General features: G+C 43.2%; 1 protein-coding gene across 1 annotated transcript; it reads right to left on the reverse strand.

Annotated features, from left to right (window-relative positions):
• Window positions 1-1,850: 1,850 nt before the first annotated feature.
• LOC310857818 (ubiquitin-conjugating enzyme E2 H-like) lies at window positions 1,851-18,797 on the reverse strand. Its single transcript, XM_083763742.1, has 7 exons — window positions 18,474-18,797; window positions 13,354-13,430; window positions 13,170-13,244; window positions 13,019-13,058; window positions 12,631-12,683; window positions 6,052-6,180; window positions 1,851-5,456 (listed from the first exon to the last, which is right to left on the reverse strand). The coding sequence occupies exons 1-7, from the start codon at window positions 18,524-18,526 to the stop codon at window positions 5,332-5,334; spliced, it is 552 nt and encodes a 183-aa protein (XP_083619868.1). The 5' UTR covers window positions 18,527-18,797; the 3' UTR covers window positions 1,851-5,331.
• Window positions 18,798-19,828: the final 1,031 nt, after the last annotated feature.

Below are 19,828 nucleotides of genomic sequence, written 5' to 3' on the forward strand. Positions count from 1 at the left end.
GATGACCGGTGTGGCCCAGAGTTAGAGGGTCAGATGCGGGCATGCGGCCTGCCTGTGCCATCTCCTACACCGCTGTTGCCATGGGTGAAGATGGATAGGGCATGCCTTGGTGTCTTTATCTCATTCTTAATAATAATAATCCATCATACAGATTCTTGTTGGTAACATGTCATGTCATCACGGGCATCAACGATGTCAAGCTTTTCTACAAGTATAAGGCTTGTCCCTTAAGTGTGGGCAAGAGGCCCTTGTTGCTCTTGAGCTGCCCCATCCCCTGAGGGGCCATGCAATGGTGGTATTGGAGCTGGTGGCTGACTGATCATCTGTGGAACCTATTCACACCCCCAGTTGACCATCATTCCACTCTGAACAGCTGCCTGGGCTAGTGTGACAATATCCTGTCTGCATGGCTGCTGTCATGGGTGAGCAAATTGAGCATGCATGCTGCTCTTGAAGTTCCAGCTCTCTTGACACACTAAATGGCTAATGGCTGGGTTTCCTGAATGAAATATGCATTGTGAGTATGCGTGTGGTTCTTCTCAACAACAACCCCTTTCACTGTGAACATAGATATTCCGTGCATAGATGTGCCACGCAATGGTAGGCCTGAGGCCTACCATACCGGCCTGACCGGTCAATTAAAGAATGCTGAATTAACTAGCCTGTATTGGTAACTTTGACTGCACAATAGCCTCCCATTTAACCTCCTTGTCTAGGCCTACATGTATTAACCCACAATCAAATGTTATTCAATTTAATTCACTTGCACAATGGGACAGTACTTACTTAGTACTTAGTTCCTCCCGTTCCTATTGGAACATTGGGCGACGAGTCCTCTCTATTTACTCCGGTCTCTGGCAACCCTTCTTGCTCCGTGCCAGCTGATCTCGTTTAGGTCTTCCTTGGCTGTCTGTCTCCATGTCTTCTTTGGCCTCCCTCTCTTCCTCTTTCCACCTTCTGGCATCCCATCCATTGCCACACTTGCTGGTCTCTCTCTTGGCAGTCGGAGTACGTGTCCAGCCATTCTCCTTCTCCTTTCATCGACAATGACAGACAGTGGTGCTACCCTTGCCCTTCTCATCACCTCCTCGTTGGTGATATGTTCTCTCCATGAGATCCTCAGGATAGATCTGAGGCATCGTCGGTGGAAGACATCCAACTTGTTGGTGGTGTTGGCTGTCTTCGTCCACGTCTCACAGGCGTAGGTCGCTGTTGGGATGACCACTGACATATAGAGGCCTAGCTTGGTGGCCGTAGTGATGGTTTTAGACGACCAAATGTTGCGGAGCCGTTGGAACACTTCTGTTATTGACGTCTTTCTCCACGTCTCCTGTGCTTGAGATGTTACTTCCAAGATACGTGAAGTGATGGGCCCTCTGTATCGACTAGGTTTTCCACATCTGGACCAGGAACATTTTTCTTTTCTCTGTCTGTAAAAGCAAACCTGAAATGTCTGAGAAGACGATGTGGACAGAGGATATAATGTGGAAAAGCAGGTTGCTACATTGGATTAGTTTGTGCAGCTTGGTGGCATAGGGTGCTATTCTTTACAATATGTACTGTCCAGTGACAGTCTTAATATCATTTGCTTAATTAGATTTGGACAAACAGACTCCTCTACAGTCCTGGTATTTTACATTTATAGCACCGCAACGTATGACTGCCATCTGGTGGAAAGGATAGAAAACAAGGATAGCCTCAATACAGGCCATTCTGTTCAGTTGGCAAGAACTATTTTAGATTGATTGGATACTGCATCTACCATTGTACAATCACAGGCACTAAAAGTATGACTCACAGACAAATGTTCTTTTAGCAATAAGTTAGTATGCAGAGGTATGCAGATATAGTTCATATTTTTATTTCTTTATTCAAGGTACAAGGGAAGCACATTTATTTTTTGCCTTTAAAATGTGAGATGTTGACTTATATCCTTGACATAAGGGTTAAACAAAAAACAAAAACTAATTATAATTCAAATATATCTCTCATTAAAATAAAGGTATCCAAATGATGGCATCACACTGCACCTTGGTTATTGTCAAATGTTCTCATTATATGGATATCTCAAAACAAGGTTATTCCTAGAGACATGTAGTATTCAGAACTACAGCAAGAATTATTTTATAAACTAGAAACTAATGCATGCATTGTCAATGACAATACATTTGCATCTTTTGACAACCACATGCCAATTTAAAATTTCAAATGCAAGTGGAAAATCCTTGCACCACTGAGGTGACAATTTGATAGTTTTCATGAGCTAAACATCTCTTTGGGTCTCAGTCCGTCAGCAACTAATCAAGGTATTAATTCAGTTTGGATTGATTTACATGTTCTCAAGGTGAGAATACACAAATTTAATGGTTAGGGAACAAATTTCTTTCTTAAAGAAATAAGCAATCATAGAAACTCAGCTATTTTGTGATGAGTACACGCTACAAACATGTAATACGCTTTATGCCATTACGACGACATTTGTTATAATAGTAAATCTTCACTGCTATGGTAATATGTCCTCTTGCCCTCATTTTCAACATTGTGGTCAAACCTCATGTTAACAGGCACATATAGCCTGCTGCCTACTGGACAAGATTTTAAAGAGTGATCACCTGCATTGAGAACACAATTATACAAATTATCTTAATTTAAAGTAATCTGAGGGAGGGCTTCTTGGAGGTGCATGAGTCTCCCTTAGCCTCGGCCCCAGCCTTACTCATCTGAGATGAGAAAAGCCTGGTCACAACCTAAGGCAGAGTATCGGCGGAAGTGTCAGGCCGGAACATCCGTCAGATGCATTTCCCCCGGATACGATATTTTTTCGGCCAATCACAACACTTAATAATCACACGTAATTTCCTTGAGCGGTACTTCCGCCAAAATCCCACAACTTCCAACTTCGTTAACTAACTCTAAATCAAATATGTATGAGATTCAATCTATTTTTAGGTATGGGATGCAGATCTGTCAGAATTTGGTCCCACCATTTAGGTTATCTTGTTAAAACATTAACGGTGCCACTCATTGAAAAAACAGAAGGTATCATTCTATAATGTTGAATGGCAAAAATCAAGAGCACTTCTGTATGACAATACAAGTAGGTACAGTATAGGTCAAAATCAGGAACAGGAAAGCACTTCCAACGAGAAGAGATCACCTGCACACTGACAATAATTCCTGATTTATACTTTGTTACACGTGGTGTTGCACTCAGTAAATAGCCAAAATGCAAGCTTGTAGATTGGGTAGATGTGGTTAGATTTCAGTATGCGACACCCACACTCAAACAAGTATACCTCAGGCTTGACAATAAAAGGTGGACACATTTGCATAAGAAAGACTAAGGTGTAACAACTCTTTGGAGTGGAGAATCTGATTGAACAAAAAGCAGCAAATCGTCCAAAAGCGAAAATAAAGATGTATAATTCTCCTCATCTTTACAGGACAATTAGATTCCAAACTAGCGTGTTATAGAAGTATTAAAACCATACATTATGATAATATTTACCACTGGCAAAAACTAACTATCCCTACGCAAGTCAAACACCTAGTATAGTTTAACACAAGCAATAGGCAATGTTAAGAAATGTAACGATTCAACATGGACCTGGATAATCCCCCACCCCCACCCACTTAAGCTCTATTTATTCTTCGGACGATTGAGTCACAGGGAGAAAACAGCCACTCTACAAGCTCACAAGGCACGAGCTTGTAGATCTGCAATTTTCCGCACGACCCTGTCGTACAACAAAGTATAAATCAGGCATTATTCCCCGCAGCACAAACACCAAGGCCAGCCCCACACAACACCGCCTGAACTCACAGGGCGCCTCCTAGGCTACATAGGTGTCCTTCCTGTTTCTACAGGGCGCCTCCTAGGCTAAAGCGGTGTCCTTCCTGTTTCTACAGGGCGCCTCCTAGGCTAAAGCGGTGTCCTTCCTGTTTCTACAGGGCGCCTCCTAGGCTAAAGCGGTGTCCTTCCTGTTTCTACAGGGCGCCTCCTAGGCTAAAGCGGTGTCCTTCCTGTTTCTACAGGGCGCCTCCTAGGCTAAAGCGGTGTCCTTCCTGTTTCTACAGGGCGCCTCCTAGGCTAAAGCGGTGTCCTTCCTGTTTCTACAGGGCGCCTAGGCTAGAGGTGTCCTTCCCGTTTCTAACAGCATATACTGTAGCTCCACAAAGCCCTAGACAAATTTACTTCGGTGTCATGCCACACAATATACAAAAAGATACTTGGAGAATGACAAATACTTTCCTAGAACGGAGAGGAGGAGCTGGAGGAAGAATCGGGAGCCTCCTCTCCTGACATCTGCTGGGCATTAGTGGTCAATGCGCAATGGGTATAGCTAAGCCACAGATCTGTCTATTACTTAGTTAAAACACACTCACTCACACTCCCATGCACTCATCCACCCAAGTACACACACGTGCAAAAAAAAAAAAGAAAAAAAAAAGGATACATTGTGGCATTACATAGTGTGATTTCTCAGGGTTGATGTGCTGGTGAATCTCCATGGGGTGACAACTACAGTGGGTCAGGAGATTTGCATACTGGCCCTTGGGCCTCACAGAGGGTAGTTAGACAGGTCACATGCAGCCGTACTAGTCCGGTATAGTTTACGGCCTTGCGATCTGCAACCTCGGAAGTGATTGTTGTAATGGCAACTTCCCAAGGATTCACAAGGTAAAGGCAATGGTATTCATTCAACTGAAAGTGGAGGGTCAGAAATTGTAATGCATACTCTTGTGTGACTGGCCAGAAAAGTTGGATTGTCATCCTGCAGTAATCCGATGGCAAAGGGAGAAACAAGCGTGTCTGATGAACCAATAAAATATAGAATAAAACAAATACTCTTCGCAATAAAAGGTGGTGACTGGTGAGGTGTGGCTGTGGGACATAGCTGGGATATTGAGTGTAAACAGTCTGCCTCCATTTTGTTGTGGTAATAGCAATCTATCTCATCTCATCTTCCCAGCCTTGTTCTCCCAGGGAGGCGTCCAGCCCCTGTCTTGTTTGGACTGGCTGGGGAGCAAAGGTCAAACAGCAAAGACTTGGCAGGGACAGCAGCCACAATGGATCATGAAAATTAATAATGCTCCTCCTTTCTGCTGTGGGTAGGGTCTCGGGGGTTGAGAGCCGAACGGGGAGATAACGGATAGCAATGAGTTCCTAGAAGAGAGTGACATACTGCAATATAATCCTGCAGCTTCACATATAGCGATAAAAATCGTTTTAGTCGTAAAAAATAGTCTCGTTTAAATATGAATATAATAGCAAGTTTCTGTTTTTTTTAGGAAATTATAGTCTGTGTGGTAGAGGTCAGCTCCTCTTCCCTACAACTCCATATCCTGAGCCTCATCCTCCGAGAAGTCTGACATGGAGCTCTCAGACGAGGAGTCACCACCTGCGTCCTCTTGCTCCTTTAGGGCCTCCTCTGTGGCATACTTCTGGATGTACTCTGTGACAAGGGGAAGGGGGAGAAAGATGCATCGTTTGGTCAATATGAAGTCTACTGCATTAACTGCAACCTGTTTCTACTCACTCACAAGTAAAAACACAAGCACAAAAACCTACACTTGTGGCATTATGTGGTGAGACTTCCTGGGTTTGATGTGCCGGTGCAGCTCTCTCAAAGTTTTCATGAGAACTACGGTGGGTCAGATTTGCCTACTGGCACTTGGGCCTCGCTTGTCCACTGATCCCCATCCAAATGTGTCACTTATACCCTTCTCAGAGTCACACAAGAACAGCTGTCAATCCTGTTGTTTAACTAACTCACACATACAGTCGACGTTTGAAAATACATGTAGGAGGGCGTGAATCAGCTGCTGTTAGGCAGGTTTTGTGATAGAACTGTAAACCCCACAAGGAAGCATATTTGAGTTCACAGGTTACCAACAGGTGTAGGTCAGATCTACACATAAAAAAACAACCCACAATTTATGCCTGACAGAGCTGTCTATGACACATAATCTCAGATTAGTATGATTTTTCTTGCTACCAGTCTGTAGTCCAACACTGCAGACTACAGATTTGTCAGAATCGTCACCAACCTTTGATCTTGTGCTTGTAGTCCTCTGGCCGATGCAGGTACATGGCAGCTGCATCTCCATTCAGAGGGTCGATGGGATTAGGGTAGGCTAGCAGCTGGGGGAGGAACGACTCAAAGATGTTGGTGAGGTCTGGAAGATACAGAGGGAGAGAAAGATATAACATGATGAATATGAATGAATCAATAGATTGGTTTTTTTTTTTACAATATTCAGCTGCTGATGCTGCTATTGCTATGTAAAGGGAAACATTATTAACCACAAGAACCATAACGTCTGTATTCTGGGAAACAGATAGTGAAAAAGCAGATGCAAAAGGTCAAAGCATGTCTTGAGCATGTAGTTGGGCTATTTTAAGCAAAGAAATTGGGCGTAGAAGGAAAGGAGAGGGCCTATGCTACACCATAGAGTACTCAGGGACCCTGGTCAACTAAAACTTGAAATCACCACCCACCCCCTCAAAAAACAAACAAAAAAACCCAGCAACAACAAGCATGACTCATTGTCTCCACCAGGCCGAAGGCATGTGGGGAGAGTATGTTTTGCACTTTTGTCCGTGTGTCCGTCCGTCCGTCCGTCCGTCCGTGTGTCCGTCCGTGTGTCCGTGAGCAGCTAATCTCGGCCACAGTTAACCCGGTCAATGCCAAATTTTGCACACACACTCCCTGGATGCCAACGATGAACCTCTGCCCCAAACTTTCCAGAACGGCCTGTTATAGCGCCACCAGGAGGCCGCTTTGTGCAAAACAAGTTTTTGCACAGTACACCTACAGATTTTGTCCAAACATCACACAAATTGGTACACAGTCTCTCTAGAGCCATTCAACGAAACCGGTCTTTCAGATTTCTCACACTCCATCCTGATTCACAGGAGTGCTCAGTTTCAAACAAAATGCTGCAAATCATGAACACATCGCATGATTTCCATGAAATTGTGCACCCACATTCCCAGTTCCACTAGGCCGAGGACGAAATGCCACATGAACAATTTCAACTCAGACTCAAGGTGGCGCTATAACTGGCCGAAAAGTGTTTTTACCTCTAACTGCACGGATCTGTGGATAACTTTGTATGCCAACTCCCTAGAGGCCAAGGAAAAACCTTTGCCTGGAATTTTTCACATCTGCTCTTTATAGCGCCACCAGGAGGCCGACATATGTAAAACACATTTTCTATTATTACTCCTTCAGATTTTATCCAAATTTCACGCAAATCGGTATACACTATCTCCATAGTCATGTGATCAACACGGAGCGGCACCATTTCGCATCTTCCATCCTGATTGGCTAAGATTGGCTTCCAAAGCTCACACGATTCGTCCATTTCGAAAAAAGGCCACAAATCACAAACACAGTGTGCAATTTCCGTTAAATTATACACGCACATTTTCACTAGGCCGAGGACGACATGCCACAATTCTTTCCTCAAAATCAGCCTCACGGTGGCACTATAACAGGCCAATTCCTGTTTTTAGCTATAACTGCATCGATCTGTATACAACTTATGTATGCACACATGGAAAAACATTGTACCTGCATCCCTCCAACACGAACCTCCGGCCCAAATCTTCCTCAACAGCCTGTTATAGCGCCACCATGAGGCCACAACCTGACCTGCCCTGGTGGAGACCTGTGCCGATTGGCACTTTGTCTAGTTCTCTTTATTGTGCACAGAAGTTTGTGTGCGACTGTTCTTGCCAAACTTGGCCATAATGGGAAAATGGTCAATGTGTTTCAATTATGAGAGTAAAAAGTACACATTATTTCAATTTCTACACATTATGATTATCATATTTAATCAAATATTTCTGTCCAAAATGTCTTTAGATCTACTTTGGTGTGCCTTCAGTCTATCAATGCATGCTCCTTGAGTGCAGCCAAGCTGCTGCCTCTACTATAGTGCACTAGACATTAGTCTTTCTGCACTTGAGAAAGCCATTTTTTGCAAGGCGTTTACAATGACCCAAAAGAGGATTTTATGTTTGTGGGACATCTAAAAATGAAAATATGTGTTGTGTTATGTTAACAGCTTTTGTGCTAAAGACGTTTCCTGCTCTCCTCACGTCCTCTCAATAAAAACCGTGGGGTGCTAAGGACGCGTATAGGGGTCTTTAGGTCCTTTTTAATGATATAAAACGGGATTGCTGTAATCCAATTTATAATTTTGACATTTAGGAGACACTCTTAATCCATGTGCATTCCATAGTTTTGGAGCCATTAGGGAGAAGAGTTTGGGACGTGTGGAGCGTTGTCCCGGTGTTTTTAGTGAAGGTACTTGCAGCTTCCCTGCGTTGGCTGATCTGAGCACATGGGAGGGTTTGTAGGGTTCGATCAGGCTTGAAAGATATGGGGGTGCCATACCTTTGGTTACTTTGAATGCCAGCATCAGAGTTGTGTACTCTGTGCGGGCAGCGACCAGAGCCACCGGGAGCCAATGGAGGAAGCGGAGAAGTGGGGAGACATGTGAGAATTTTGTCTGGTTGAATACCAAACGAGCTGTGGCATTTTGGATCAATTGGAGAGGCTTAAGTGCGCATGGCGGTAGGCCAGTAAGGAGGGAGTTACAATAGTCAAATTTTGACATGACGTCTGGATAAGGCACTGGGCTGACTCCTGGGTGAGGAAGGGTCTAATTCGTCGAATGTTATAGAGTGTAAACCTACAGGATCGAGTGACGGCTGTAATCCATTTTTTGACAGCTCCCGTTGCTAGGCAACGCCTTGTTCAGCGCTCCTGGACATGTTTTGCGCATGCGTACATCATTCACTTCCTTGTTTACAGGTGGACGAAACTGTCTATTATCTCTCAATCCACGGCAATGTTCTGTCCGAATTTCTGACTTAACCAAGCATCTCGTTTGGAATATAAACGCTTCTAAAGAGAGATGAGACTTGACAGCGCGAGGTAGGAAGATCATACCTCCCGGTTTTGGGGCGAAATCTGCCCATCTGCTTGGCACTCTAGCGCCTTTATTTTGACAAACTCTGGCAGCATCATAAGTGTTAAGTGTTGTCTGCTATGTGACAGACAAGACAGACAGACCTAGATCATTCTTGTTCAAGCTGCATTTGTGATGATGGTACCAGTATGCCTGCATGCAAGCCAAGGTCACTCTGCTAGATTCTAATCAGGGTCATAGGAATAAGGGAATATGTTGGGACCCGTCTCCACGGGTCCCAAACTTGCCAAAGTAGTGAAAATAGTAGATCTACTACAAGCTCACAACACGTCACATCACAACGTGTTGTGAGGTTCTTAAAAGTATTTATAATTAATGGATTTCTTTTCTCTTTTTTTTATGGAATTCTTTTGAAAAAAACGTTTGAATTTGTTTTTAACTTTGAAAAATAGAGAATTTCTGGGAAGTTTATTTGAAAAACTTTTGAATAATAATTAAAAACAATATATAGGAAATTAAAAAAGGGGCATTTACTCACAACCCATAAAAATCTGTCCGCAACAAACATATAGGTCCCGACCCACGATCCACTGTTTGGGAAACAGTGTGTTAATGCATTAGCCAGGATTTGTATTTTGTGGTATCATTTTTAAGATACAGCAAGGTCAGAAGGTCTTGCCGACAACGGACAACTTCTCGTCAGCACGACGCTATCGGCGGGTCGGGACCTGGTTGAGACTTCTAGTCGGCCGTCGCTAGACAACTGCACATGTTTAGTCGGCCAGTCGGCTAGTGAAAGGTGTTTTGGTCTCAGATACAGAGACACCAGTGTCTCTGTATCTCCAGAGACACCCGTGTCTCTGTATCTCCAGAGACACCAGATTCTGTGCGTGAAACCAATGTCCAGGTCTATGAAAACAAGCTCAAAAGAAACGACCGGTTTCATCACTTGAGCCCTATTAAACAAGTAAGACGCGCAAACGCGGGAAGCGAACGCAGCTCGTGTGTGTGTGTGCTACAGCTGCGCCCTCTGGTGGCGGGCGGGTGGTGTAACAGCGGGACAGACAGACACACACACAGACATTCAGCCCTTGCTGTCATAGTAAGTGGCTCACTGCGTTCGCAATCAGCTATTTTCAAAAATAATCTTAAATTGAAAGCAAGCCCAAATAAGCAACTACACTTCAGAAATAAGCCCAAACTAAAGGTACCCGCAAATATGAATATTTACAAACATCTTTTCATCTGTTTAAAACTGTGCTGTCCTCTCATCTTGAGACTACCTGTTCATGTTTTCACTAATTATCACTGTAGCAGATCCATGATGCAATGATCCATGTGTTATGTCTACGTTATGTCCATGTTATGTGAAATGTTGTTTTGTTTTTTGTTTTGCTGTTGTTCGTTTCTTGTTTATCTAGGAATTGTATTGTTTTGTCTTGTTTTGTTTTGTCTGGTTGAATTGTTTGTAAAAGAAGTGTCTATGTATGAAGTGTACTTCTTGCGGACCCCCTTGAAAACGAGATGGTTCATCTCAAGGGATTGTTCCTAATAAAGACATTTCAGACAAGTACCTTTACAGTACACCTTTACAGTAAGTTTCAAGTATCATACACAATACATCAGAACTGGGTCAAATGGTAGGATTAATGGGTTTGTGTAGTTCTCTTTTTATATCCTACTTTGGTGAGATCCCATGTGTGACTCAGTCGAGTTAGATTTGGAAGCGGAACATTTTAATATGAACTTGTCATTTATGTTTAGCCTGTTTGACATCAATTTTATTATTGGTGCCAACAGCAACACATAAATAATCGCATATCGCATACATTAGCTGCTCCAGGGGAGCTGCTCCGTGACCAACAGTGTAAGACTTGTACTGGGCAGCTTCCTCCCGGGTGTGAATGTGCATAACTGTATGACTGTAAAACAGGGTGTTGCTGAAAAAGAGCACTTGTTCTCCACAAATCTACCCTGGATAAGTGTTAAGGTATGAGCTGGTTTAGGAATGTTATGGAACAGGGATGGAACGCAAGAAAGGAAACGTTACTATGTATATTGGTTCTGTTCTGAATGAACCAGATGAAAAAAAGAAAAGAGAAAAAAAGGACATTGACATTATCACTACCTTGGGCCCAGAAGGTTCCCAGCAATTCCTATGCTAAAACCATTTGACTGGACAGAGGGGCTTGCTTGTAGTGACCAATTACTGTAAAACAGCCAACAGCTGAATATAATTGTCCCTAGAAATGCCATCCAACAGCTTCCTACTTAAAGAGATAAAGTTCTACTTTCATGTGGTGACATGTTTTAATTTGTCATGTTATAATACCAGTTAAACTCTTAAAAATCACTACATCATTCTGCTGATAAATAATTAACATATAACCACATAATTATTGTTAAACGTATAATAAAACACCTAATAGAAGTTTAGCATTTTATGCTAGCCTAATGCTAACTGGTCACAGCCACAAAGGCTTCGAAATTCATTTGGAATGTTCACATAGGTGTACAAATGTTGACTAATCACACAAAGCAACATCCAGCGAGGGCAGAATCCATTTGTTCCAACCTTGAGACCCCCAAAGACGCCCCCAGGGGGGGGCGACACGATTCAAATGAGCCCACCCCCGTCCAAAACGGTAGAGAAATGACAGTTACCATTTGGGGGTTCCTGGGGGTCCATGGGGGTCCCCGAACCTTGAGACCCCCAAAGACGCCCCCAGGGGGGCAACACGATTCCAACGAGCCCACCCCCGTCCAAAACGGTAGAGAAATGACAGAGTTACCATTTGGGGGTCCCCGAACCTTGAGACCCCCAAAGACGCCCCCAGGGGGGGGCGACACTATTCAAATGAGCCCACCCCCGTCCAAAACGGTAGAGAAATGACAGAGTTACCATTTGGGGGTTCCTGGGGGTCCCTGGGGGTCCCCGAACCTTGAGACCCCCAAAGACGCCCCCAGGGGGGCAACACGATTCCAACGAGCCCACCCCCGTACAAAACGGTAGAGAAATGACAGAGTTACCATTTGGGGGTCCCTGGGGGTCCCCGAACCTTGAGACCCCCAAAGACGCCCCCAGGGGGGCGACATGATTCAAATGAGCCCACCCCCGTCCAAAACGGTAGAGAAATGACAGAGTTACCATTTGGGGGTCCCTGAACCTTGAGACCCCCAAAGACCCCAGGGGGGCGACACGATTCCAACGAGCCCACCCCCGTCCAAAACGGTAGAGAAATGACAGAGTTACCATTTGGGGGTCCCTGGGGGTCCCCCCCCAAAACAAAATAAAAATAAAACACCGGCCGGCCGACCTATCCACGGACCGGCCGACCTATCCACGGACCGGCCGACCTATCCACGGACCGGCCGACCTATCAAACGACCGGCCGACCTATCCACGGACCGGCCGACCGGAAAAAAATGTGGCTCAAATGTGGAGTCGATTTTCTGTTATCTTACAGGCTCTGGGTTTTCTTAACAATCAGAGCTTGGGGCTCATGAATGGTCAATTCAATTGTGGTTGAAATGAGAGTACATTAAGCTTAGATGTTTTCTGTGAAGTTGTACTGTGGAATAATAGTTATGTTGTCGGTTTCATCATTGACTATTAATGTCAGTCAGTCCAAGTTAACTGATTAGTACAACTATTAGAAAGGACGATAATGTAGCAGTTCTTACCATAAAGAGCTGTCCATGTCTGATTGATAACATCTAGACACACAGTTCCTGACCTAATAAATGAAAAACACTGTTAAAGCAGAGTGGGGACATTGCAGAGTCTGTCATGGCAAAATAGGCCAGGGAGCTTCTTAACACTCAAGCCTTTCATCATTTACAGTAATAATATTTATCAATTTATTGCCAAATTGTGTAAACATATTTTGTAAAGAAACATCAGTAAAATTATGTCCTGAAATAATTGCTAGTTCCACTAGCAATAGTTTGTTTAAAAAATATTTCTCCTTACCTTGCCAGGTCAAATAACAGAGTTAAACAAAACAGATCTATGTATTTATTTACACAAATGACAGATGAATCATTAATAGATCATGATTGACCAACTTACGCTTCGTCGATGTTGGGATGGAATATTTTATTCATGAATCCTGTAAAATAAAATGTAAATTATATTTAGTCTAAATGATGGTGATGGTGGACAGATAGTTTCATTGACGTCTTACTGTTTGTGAATAAAACACAGCACTGTACAAACATACCTATTGATGGTGATTTGAATGGGTACTTATCTGGAAGGTCCACTCGAACCTTCCACACTCCAGACTCATAAGGTGCTGAAACAAAAAAAACACTTGAATTAAGCCACTACAAAATCGATTTCCAAATACATTTTAGGGAAAATATGCTTGAAACCTTAATCAAAATAATAAATTACACACTTACTTCCTGGTGGCCCGTGAAACTTGACCACGAACTCGTTGAGTCCACTAAGGATGGTTACCTCATGCTTGCTCTCGATGCTGACCTCTGGTCAAGGAAAAGACATACCAAAAACAGGCCACATGGAAATAAGTGCAACAGGGAGCTCACTCAGTCAACAACACATTCTTTTCAACTGAGATGTGGGATAAAGTGAAAACCATCTGGCATCCAAAAAAATTGGAATGTAGCATCTAGGTAAAAGAATTTGGTCAAACCGCTGAACAGTCAAACACAGCATTAATAATAAGCCATGGCATTGAGATCAATAATCAATAATGCAGTGACCACAGTCTGACCTGCTCAGCCAACAGCTCAACTTACTTTTCTTGCACTTAACCCATTCTGACCTGAGATCAGATTCACACAAGGTTTCCGCTGGACACACACTGGTCTGATCAACCCATTCTGACCTGAGATCATATTCTAGAAATGTCAGTCGTTCTTCGATTTTTCAAAAATAGCAGACCTACAAGCTCGTATCGCGCCACTCGGTGGCGCGATATGAGCTTGTAGATCTGCTATTTTTCAATAGCTAAAGCATAACATGATGCCAACGCCAAAATGGGTGCCCGTTCAGAATGGGTTAACCTATGCTGATCAGAATTGAAAAGTTTTAGTGGTATTATCAGAGGGGAAAGTCCTAGTTTACACACCACCTATAACATTTTTGGCACTCTCTGTGGTGCAGTCCCTGCCCACCAACACAGAGGTTGTGGATTCGAAATTTTGAATCCACCGTGGTGCACAATTGGCCCGTGTTCGGGGGAAGGAAGCCGAACAGGGAGGGTGATATTTATGGAACCTGTCAGCAGGGAGTGTTGGGTGGGAGGCCCTACGCGGTCCCGGTGGGGGCTCCTTACTTAGCAGGTGAGTCAACAGGATACAACAGCAGTGAGTGACAACGCAGAAATGTGTGTGAGGTGGAAACAATATGGGCCTTTCTCAGCCCATTTATTTATATTGTGTTCAGGATCCAAGATGGCCGCAGCACCAGGAGGGGGTGGGGTGGAGGTGAGCAGGTGGGGTCGACATATGCCCTTACTGGGCTGCGTTCACACATTTAAGACACAGACACAGTCTTGTGTCTGTGTTTAATGGCCGCTACAAAGCATTTCCAATGGAAGCCCATATGGTTTGACTGTGTTCAGTCACAAGTCAGGTGTCAGACACAAGGCAAGTGTCTTGAATGCAGCCCAGTAAGGGTATATGTCGACCCCGCCCACCCGCTCACCTCCGCCCCACCCCCTCCTGGTGCTGCGGTCATCTTGGATCTTTAACACAATATAAACAAATGGGAGAGGGGTGGGGCCGAGAAAGGCCCTAATGACTAAATTGGGGAGGGCAAGGGGGTACTAAAAAGGTAATTGGCTACTCTAAATTAGAAAGAAAAAAATAAACCTATACAAACAGGTTGACCAAAATTGTATTAACCCTTGGCCTACAATTCACGGAAAAAACGGAATTAATCGAAAAATCTAAACCTCCCGTTAACAGAAAAAACGGAATGACAATCAATATCAGTTATCGCGGGGTTAAAAGAGCAAAAATTAATATTTTTTCGCTAATATCACTAATGTTGGATGTAATTTACCAAAAAACGGCCGAAATCCGCGTGATCGTGCGCTATCGTGCACGCGCGCCGTCTCTATGTGCGTCGCTGTAAAAAATGTGATATTTTGCGATCTTTTGGGGTTGATTTGAGGTAAATTTGACTTAGTTATGAAAAATATAGCATTAGCTTAGCAATCCGGACCAGCCAAGCTATTGACTAGGGTCAAAATACTACAGGTTGTTGTTGATCGTTGAACCGGAAGTGACTTAGGAAGATCTGTCTATTTTAGCCAAAATCAGCATAATGATGCTTTCCCGCCATCTGGTGGCGAATCGAGAGAATACATTTGCAATGAATGAAAAAAGAAAAACATCTCTTCAATCCACCAGATCTTTCTTGTATGTTAAAACGATTAATTAAAAATATGCCAATTTGTTACCCAAACAAAAAAATTGGGACTGGTAGTCCAAGGGTTAACATTTCTCATAAGAAATGCTACGGAGTGAACAAAAAATATAAAATACTATTCAAATGAACATTGCAGTGTCTTTCAGCTTTATGGCAAAATATGCGTAAGCCTCTGAACCATAGATTACAGAGCTAGTGTATGGTAACCAAAATCACACCCGTGTGAAGTAAGTCTGTGTGGGGGTCCCTGGGGGGTCCCAGGAACTTCCAGACCCGCAGGCCCAGGGTGCCGGCCCGGTTCCGGCGAGCCACCCTGCGTCCGAAACGGTTGAGAAATGACAGTTACCATGTGGGGGTCCCTCTACTGTACTGTACCGATACACCTGAAATCATCATGCTAATATGTATGTGTGTGCTGCACAACAGTGACACTTGGTTTTGAAAACCAACCAAATGCAATTTCCGTGCTCAGACACAGGTAGCCAACCAGCCAGCCAGGCACTTGGCTGAAGGGTACTTTCTTCTAGCTGTCACTAGCCAAGTATAGGTAGCATAGCCACTAAAGGGGATGGGGGTGGGGTGACTTCTGTAGGGAGGATGTGTTATAATTATCGGGTGTGGTGACAGGCAGAAACAACACTGTGTTGAATGTTTGAATTGACCCACAGCCTATGTATGCGTTTGTCACAAAGAAACATAATTGTGTGTGTGTGTGTGTGTGTGTATGTGTGTGTGTGTTTGGGGATGGGGGAGACCAACTTTTACTTTATTTACACAGTTTTATTCGGCGGAGCACGACACCACAAAAGCTATAACTAGAAAATAATACTAGGCAGTTAACAGGTTTGATGTTATAACAGGGTTATAACATCAACGTTGATTAACTGGGATATATCTTGTGACCTAAAGCAGTGGGCATGTAGTGATTAAGCCTGTTAACGGCACTGTGAAATGTGTCATCTCTCTTCTTTCTTCCCCCTGAAGTTGTTGTCCATAGAAACCCAAAGCAATAATCACTATTTGTGACAGTTATGTATTGTTTTATTCAGAAGTGCTACTGTCTTCATATCCGGGATCTGGGTCATTACTCATTGGATTTGAGGAGAGGCAAACAACCTATTATTAATCCATTCAAGCTATGTCTAAAGGTGTGTTCAGACTTGGATGGTTAGAGCGGCGTGATTACATACAAAGTCAATACAAAGACGAGAAGATGCGGCACAAACAGGGCGAACCGAGCATCATGTATCAATTCAGGTCTGAACACAGCTTTAAAGTAAACGCTACAGCTTACATGATCCATATTTGAGTAGTGAAGCTAAAGAGAGATAAAGTAGGGGAGCAAATAAAATACTGATTTTTTTACATGCTCTTCTGTTTAACCTGTTCACAAATGTGTCATGTGAAGGTAAAATTCCACTTCATAAGCAAGGAATCTGTGATGCTGGAAAAGAGGAGTAAGAATTTTCCCATAGTTATGGCAAGTTGACAACAGTCCAGAGCACCAACATGGCCTTTACAGTCAGTCACCTATCATCTGAGGTCAAACAAATTGGTTCAAGTGTAGCCTATTTGATTTAGGCATAAATCCATTGCTGTAGTATCACACGCAGACAGGGAAAGTAACACTAGCCAAGTAGCCATCTGCCTAGTACATTTTTTAGGGGTCATCCCCATGTTCTCTGGGTTCTATGTTATAAGCGGGGGACATAGACCCCAGGACCTAGATACACTCCCCATGTTTTGGCGGATCAGACTTACAGCAAGTCCAAATCCAAACGTTATGAAACCATCATTTGAGTGCCTGTTTTTTTATCAAGTTGGCATGTAAAATAGGTTTTTGTATAGCATTATAATTTACAAGATAATTCCATAAAAGTTAAATAAATAAAAATCAACCAGTAAAATGACACAGTGATTAAGAAGTGTCATATAGTTTCAAGGCAGGAGGTCTTCAGCATGTTGGTTCGTATAATCCCAACCCCCATCCTGCATGTGCTCAGTACAGCACGTTTGTTGTTTCTCGATCAGCTGTCTCTCAAGCCCCGCCCTCTACCATTTTCCGGATAGTAACAGGCAGACCAATCAGGCTACGAGCTCTACTGCAGGACAAAAACAAAACAATTCAGCTCACGCTGTCTGGACCTATAAGGCCAATTTAACATACAATCTGTTGCATAATAATATTATATATTCATAATTACTTAGAGCAATTATATTAAATGAGTACGTTAGGTATCGCATACGTTGTATTGTCAAAGGATTTTGAACCAAAAATAAACCTGTAAAAAAAAGAAATTAGAAAAAGTAGTGTTTTAAGTTTCAATTGTGTACTTAACGAACTATGTTCTTAAAACTGAGAAGACAGTGACACCGCGTCTTAGACACTGCAAGTCTCGTGGAAAAACACGCCAACCGTGAAATTTTTAACGACGTTAAAATGAGTCCCCGGGGCCCTTTTCCTTTCTAGCAAGGCATTGCGCTACTTGTACTGTCCCACCAATGAGTATAACAGGTCAAATTACACGTCGTATAACTAGTACAATATACTACGTTTGATCTCTGTCGTCGATAACGTAAGCTAAATTCATGTTAGCTTCATGTTGGCTGCCAACAATGTTTGCATCAGCCAACCAGTTGCTTAACATATTACGTTATTTGACGACATTTTTTATAATCCCTGCCCAATATGATCAAGTGTCTGTTTGTTCTGTGATCACTTAGTGCGGATGAGGCAGCGGCTGGTTTGTCAAACTAGAAATCCAGTTAGTTGGGCCAGGGAGAAAAACAAACAGCCTGATAGTGATTGCTCCCTAGCCAAGCTAGTTTAGCCTGCTAATGTTATGCCAACCACAGCATCCGAACAGGCAGGGCAACAAAAAAAATGTCTATTTTCAACTAATAAATATCGATGACAGTATGAGTATGTTAATCATAAAACATCAAACGCTTAAAACATCAATTCTACACGATCATTTGTATATAATTCATGTTACGACACGCAACAACAGTCGTGGCAGCAGTTCCAGAGAGCTGCCAGCTAGGATAAAAGCAGCAGACATGCAGTACGTCATCATGAACACAGCGTTGTTGTTGTTGTATTATAATGATAAAAGGATACAGTTTCACCACGTCCGTGTCCATTCGCCTCTTGCCCGGACTTGGAGACGACATTTTCGTAACGTTATTCCCTCTAAGAAGTGAACTGAACTGAAACCTCGGTTATGATGATAGCCTACTGTTAATCTTCTACCTCGACAACTCGACACGACTGGAATAATGTTAACAGTCTCCCCAGTTGATCCATAAACCAGATCCCAGGTGGAACATCGTCAGCTACTCATCTGTCAACTGTAAAACAAAAAAAAAACGTTTGTCTGCTGTTCAGATTCAGAACCCCCTACCCATCTAGTTCTGTCCTGTTTTCTCTACAGTCTGCAATTTACACACCAAGGTGTCGACAATGATGTCATAAATAAGCGTCCTCGGGAGTTACAGATCCGACCTAGAATGGATACGGAAACTGTGCGTGCGTGTGTGCGTGTAGGCGGGCTCTAGACCGGATCTGACCACGGACCACCGAACAGAAAAATGGAAATCCGTGCTTCGGGCTAAACAGAACGGCTCCATGGGCCGATTGGGCTCGAATCGCTCGATCAGCCCACCCACCCTTGCGGCCTTGCCTTGAGTCTTCGCGTTCTCAGTTGAACGCATTGATACGCATTGTTGTTGTTGTCGAGTACCCTCGAAAGGGGTCTTAAACCGTCTTATGAGTTGTAACTTGTGACTACGGTAAGCAATGGAAACATTGGAAAGCCTGGTGGTGACGCGAAGTTACTAAAGCATGCAGTCAGTGTAGTAGTTGCTGTGTGGACTCTCACTAGACACTTCCGCTTGTATGTGACGTCACTGATCAATCCCTTGGTATTTTTTATTCTAGTCTGTCCTGAAGCGTCTCTGCGAATGACATCAACCTAGACCAGGCTAGTAGCGAGAGGAGGGGCCGAAGTATAGAAGTACGCGACCTAAAATAGAAGCCGTCATTATTTTATGAAACGCGAACATTTGTGATGATAAACGGAGTTCCACCGTCCACGTGTGCAAAAACACATTTGTTGCAACTTGCAGTACAGTTGCTCGGAGTGTAGAATATGCGACTGGAACCAAACGTGTGGAATAACGATTGTTCTAATACGTTTATAGTAGGCCTACATTTAAATTATTGAATAGCCCAGCCTTATTGTATTGAACAAGAGCCGTTGTTTTTCTTAGTTGTTTTCTGTCTACTTGAGTGATTCTGATTCAAAATAACTTATTTTGTTTAAAGTGGGAAATTTGGTATATACTATAGGCCTATAGTATTTTTTATTGGCCTAATATATTGTCTATATACTATACATTCATGAATCCACTTGCTGACCGGCTGTTATTGGGCAATCTTTTTTTATAGGGGTTTTCCATGATTCTGAATCCATT

Source organism: Protomyctophum parallelum (genome assembly GCF_964188405.1).
Source record: "Protomyctophum parallelum genome assembly, chromosome: 4".
NCBI classification, from domain to species: Eukaryota; Metazoa; Chordata; class Actinopteri; order Myctophiformes; family Myctophidae; genus Protomyctophum; species Protomyctophum parallelum.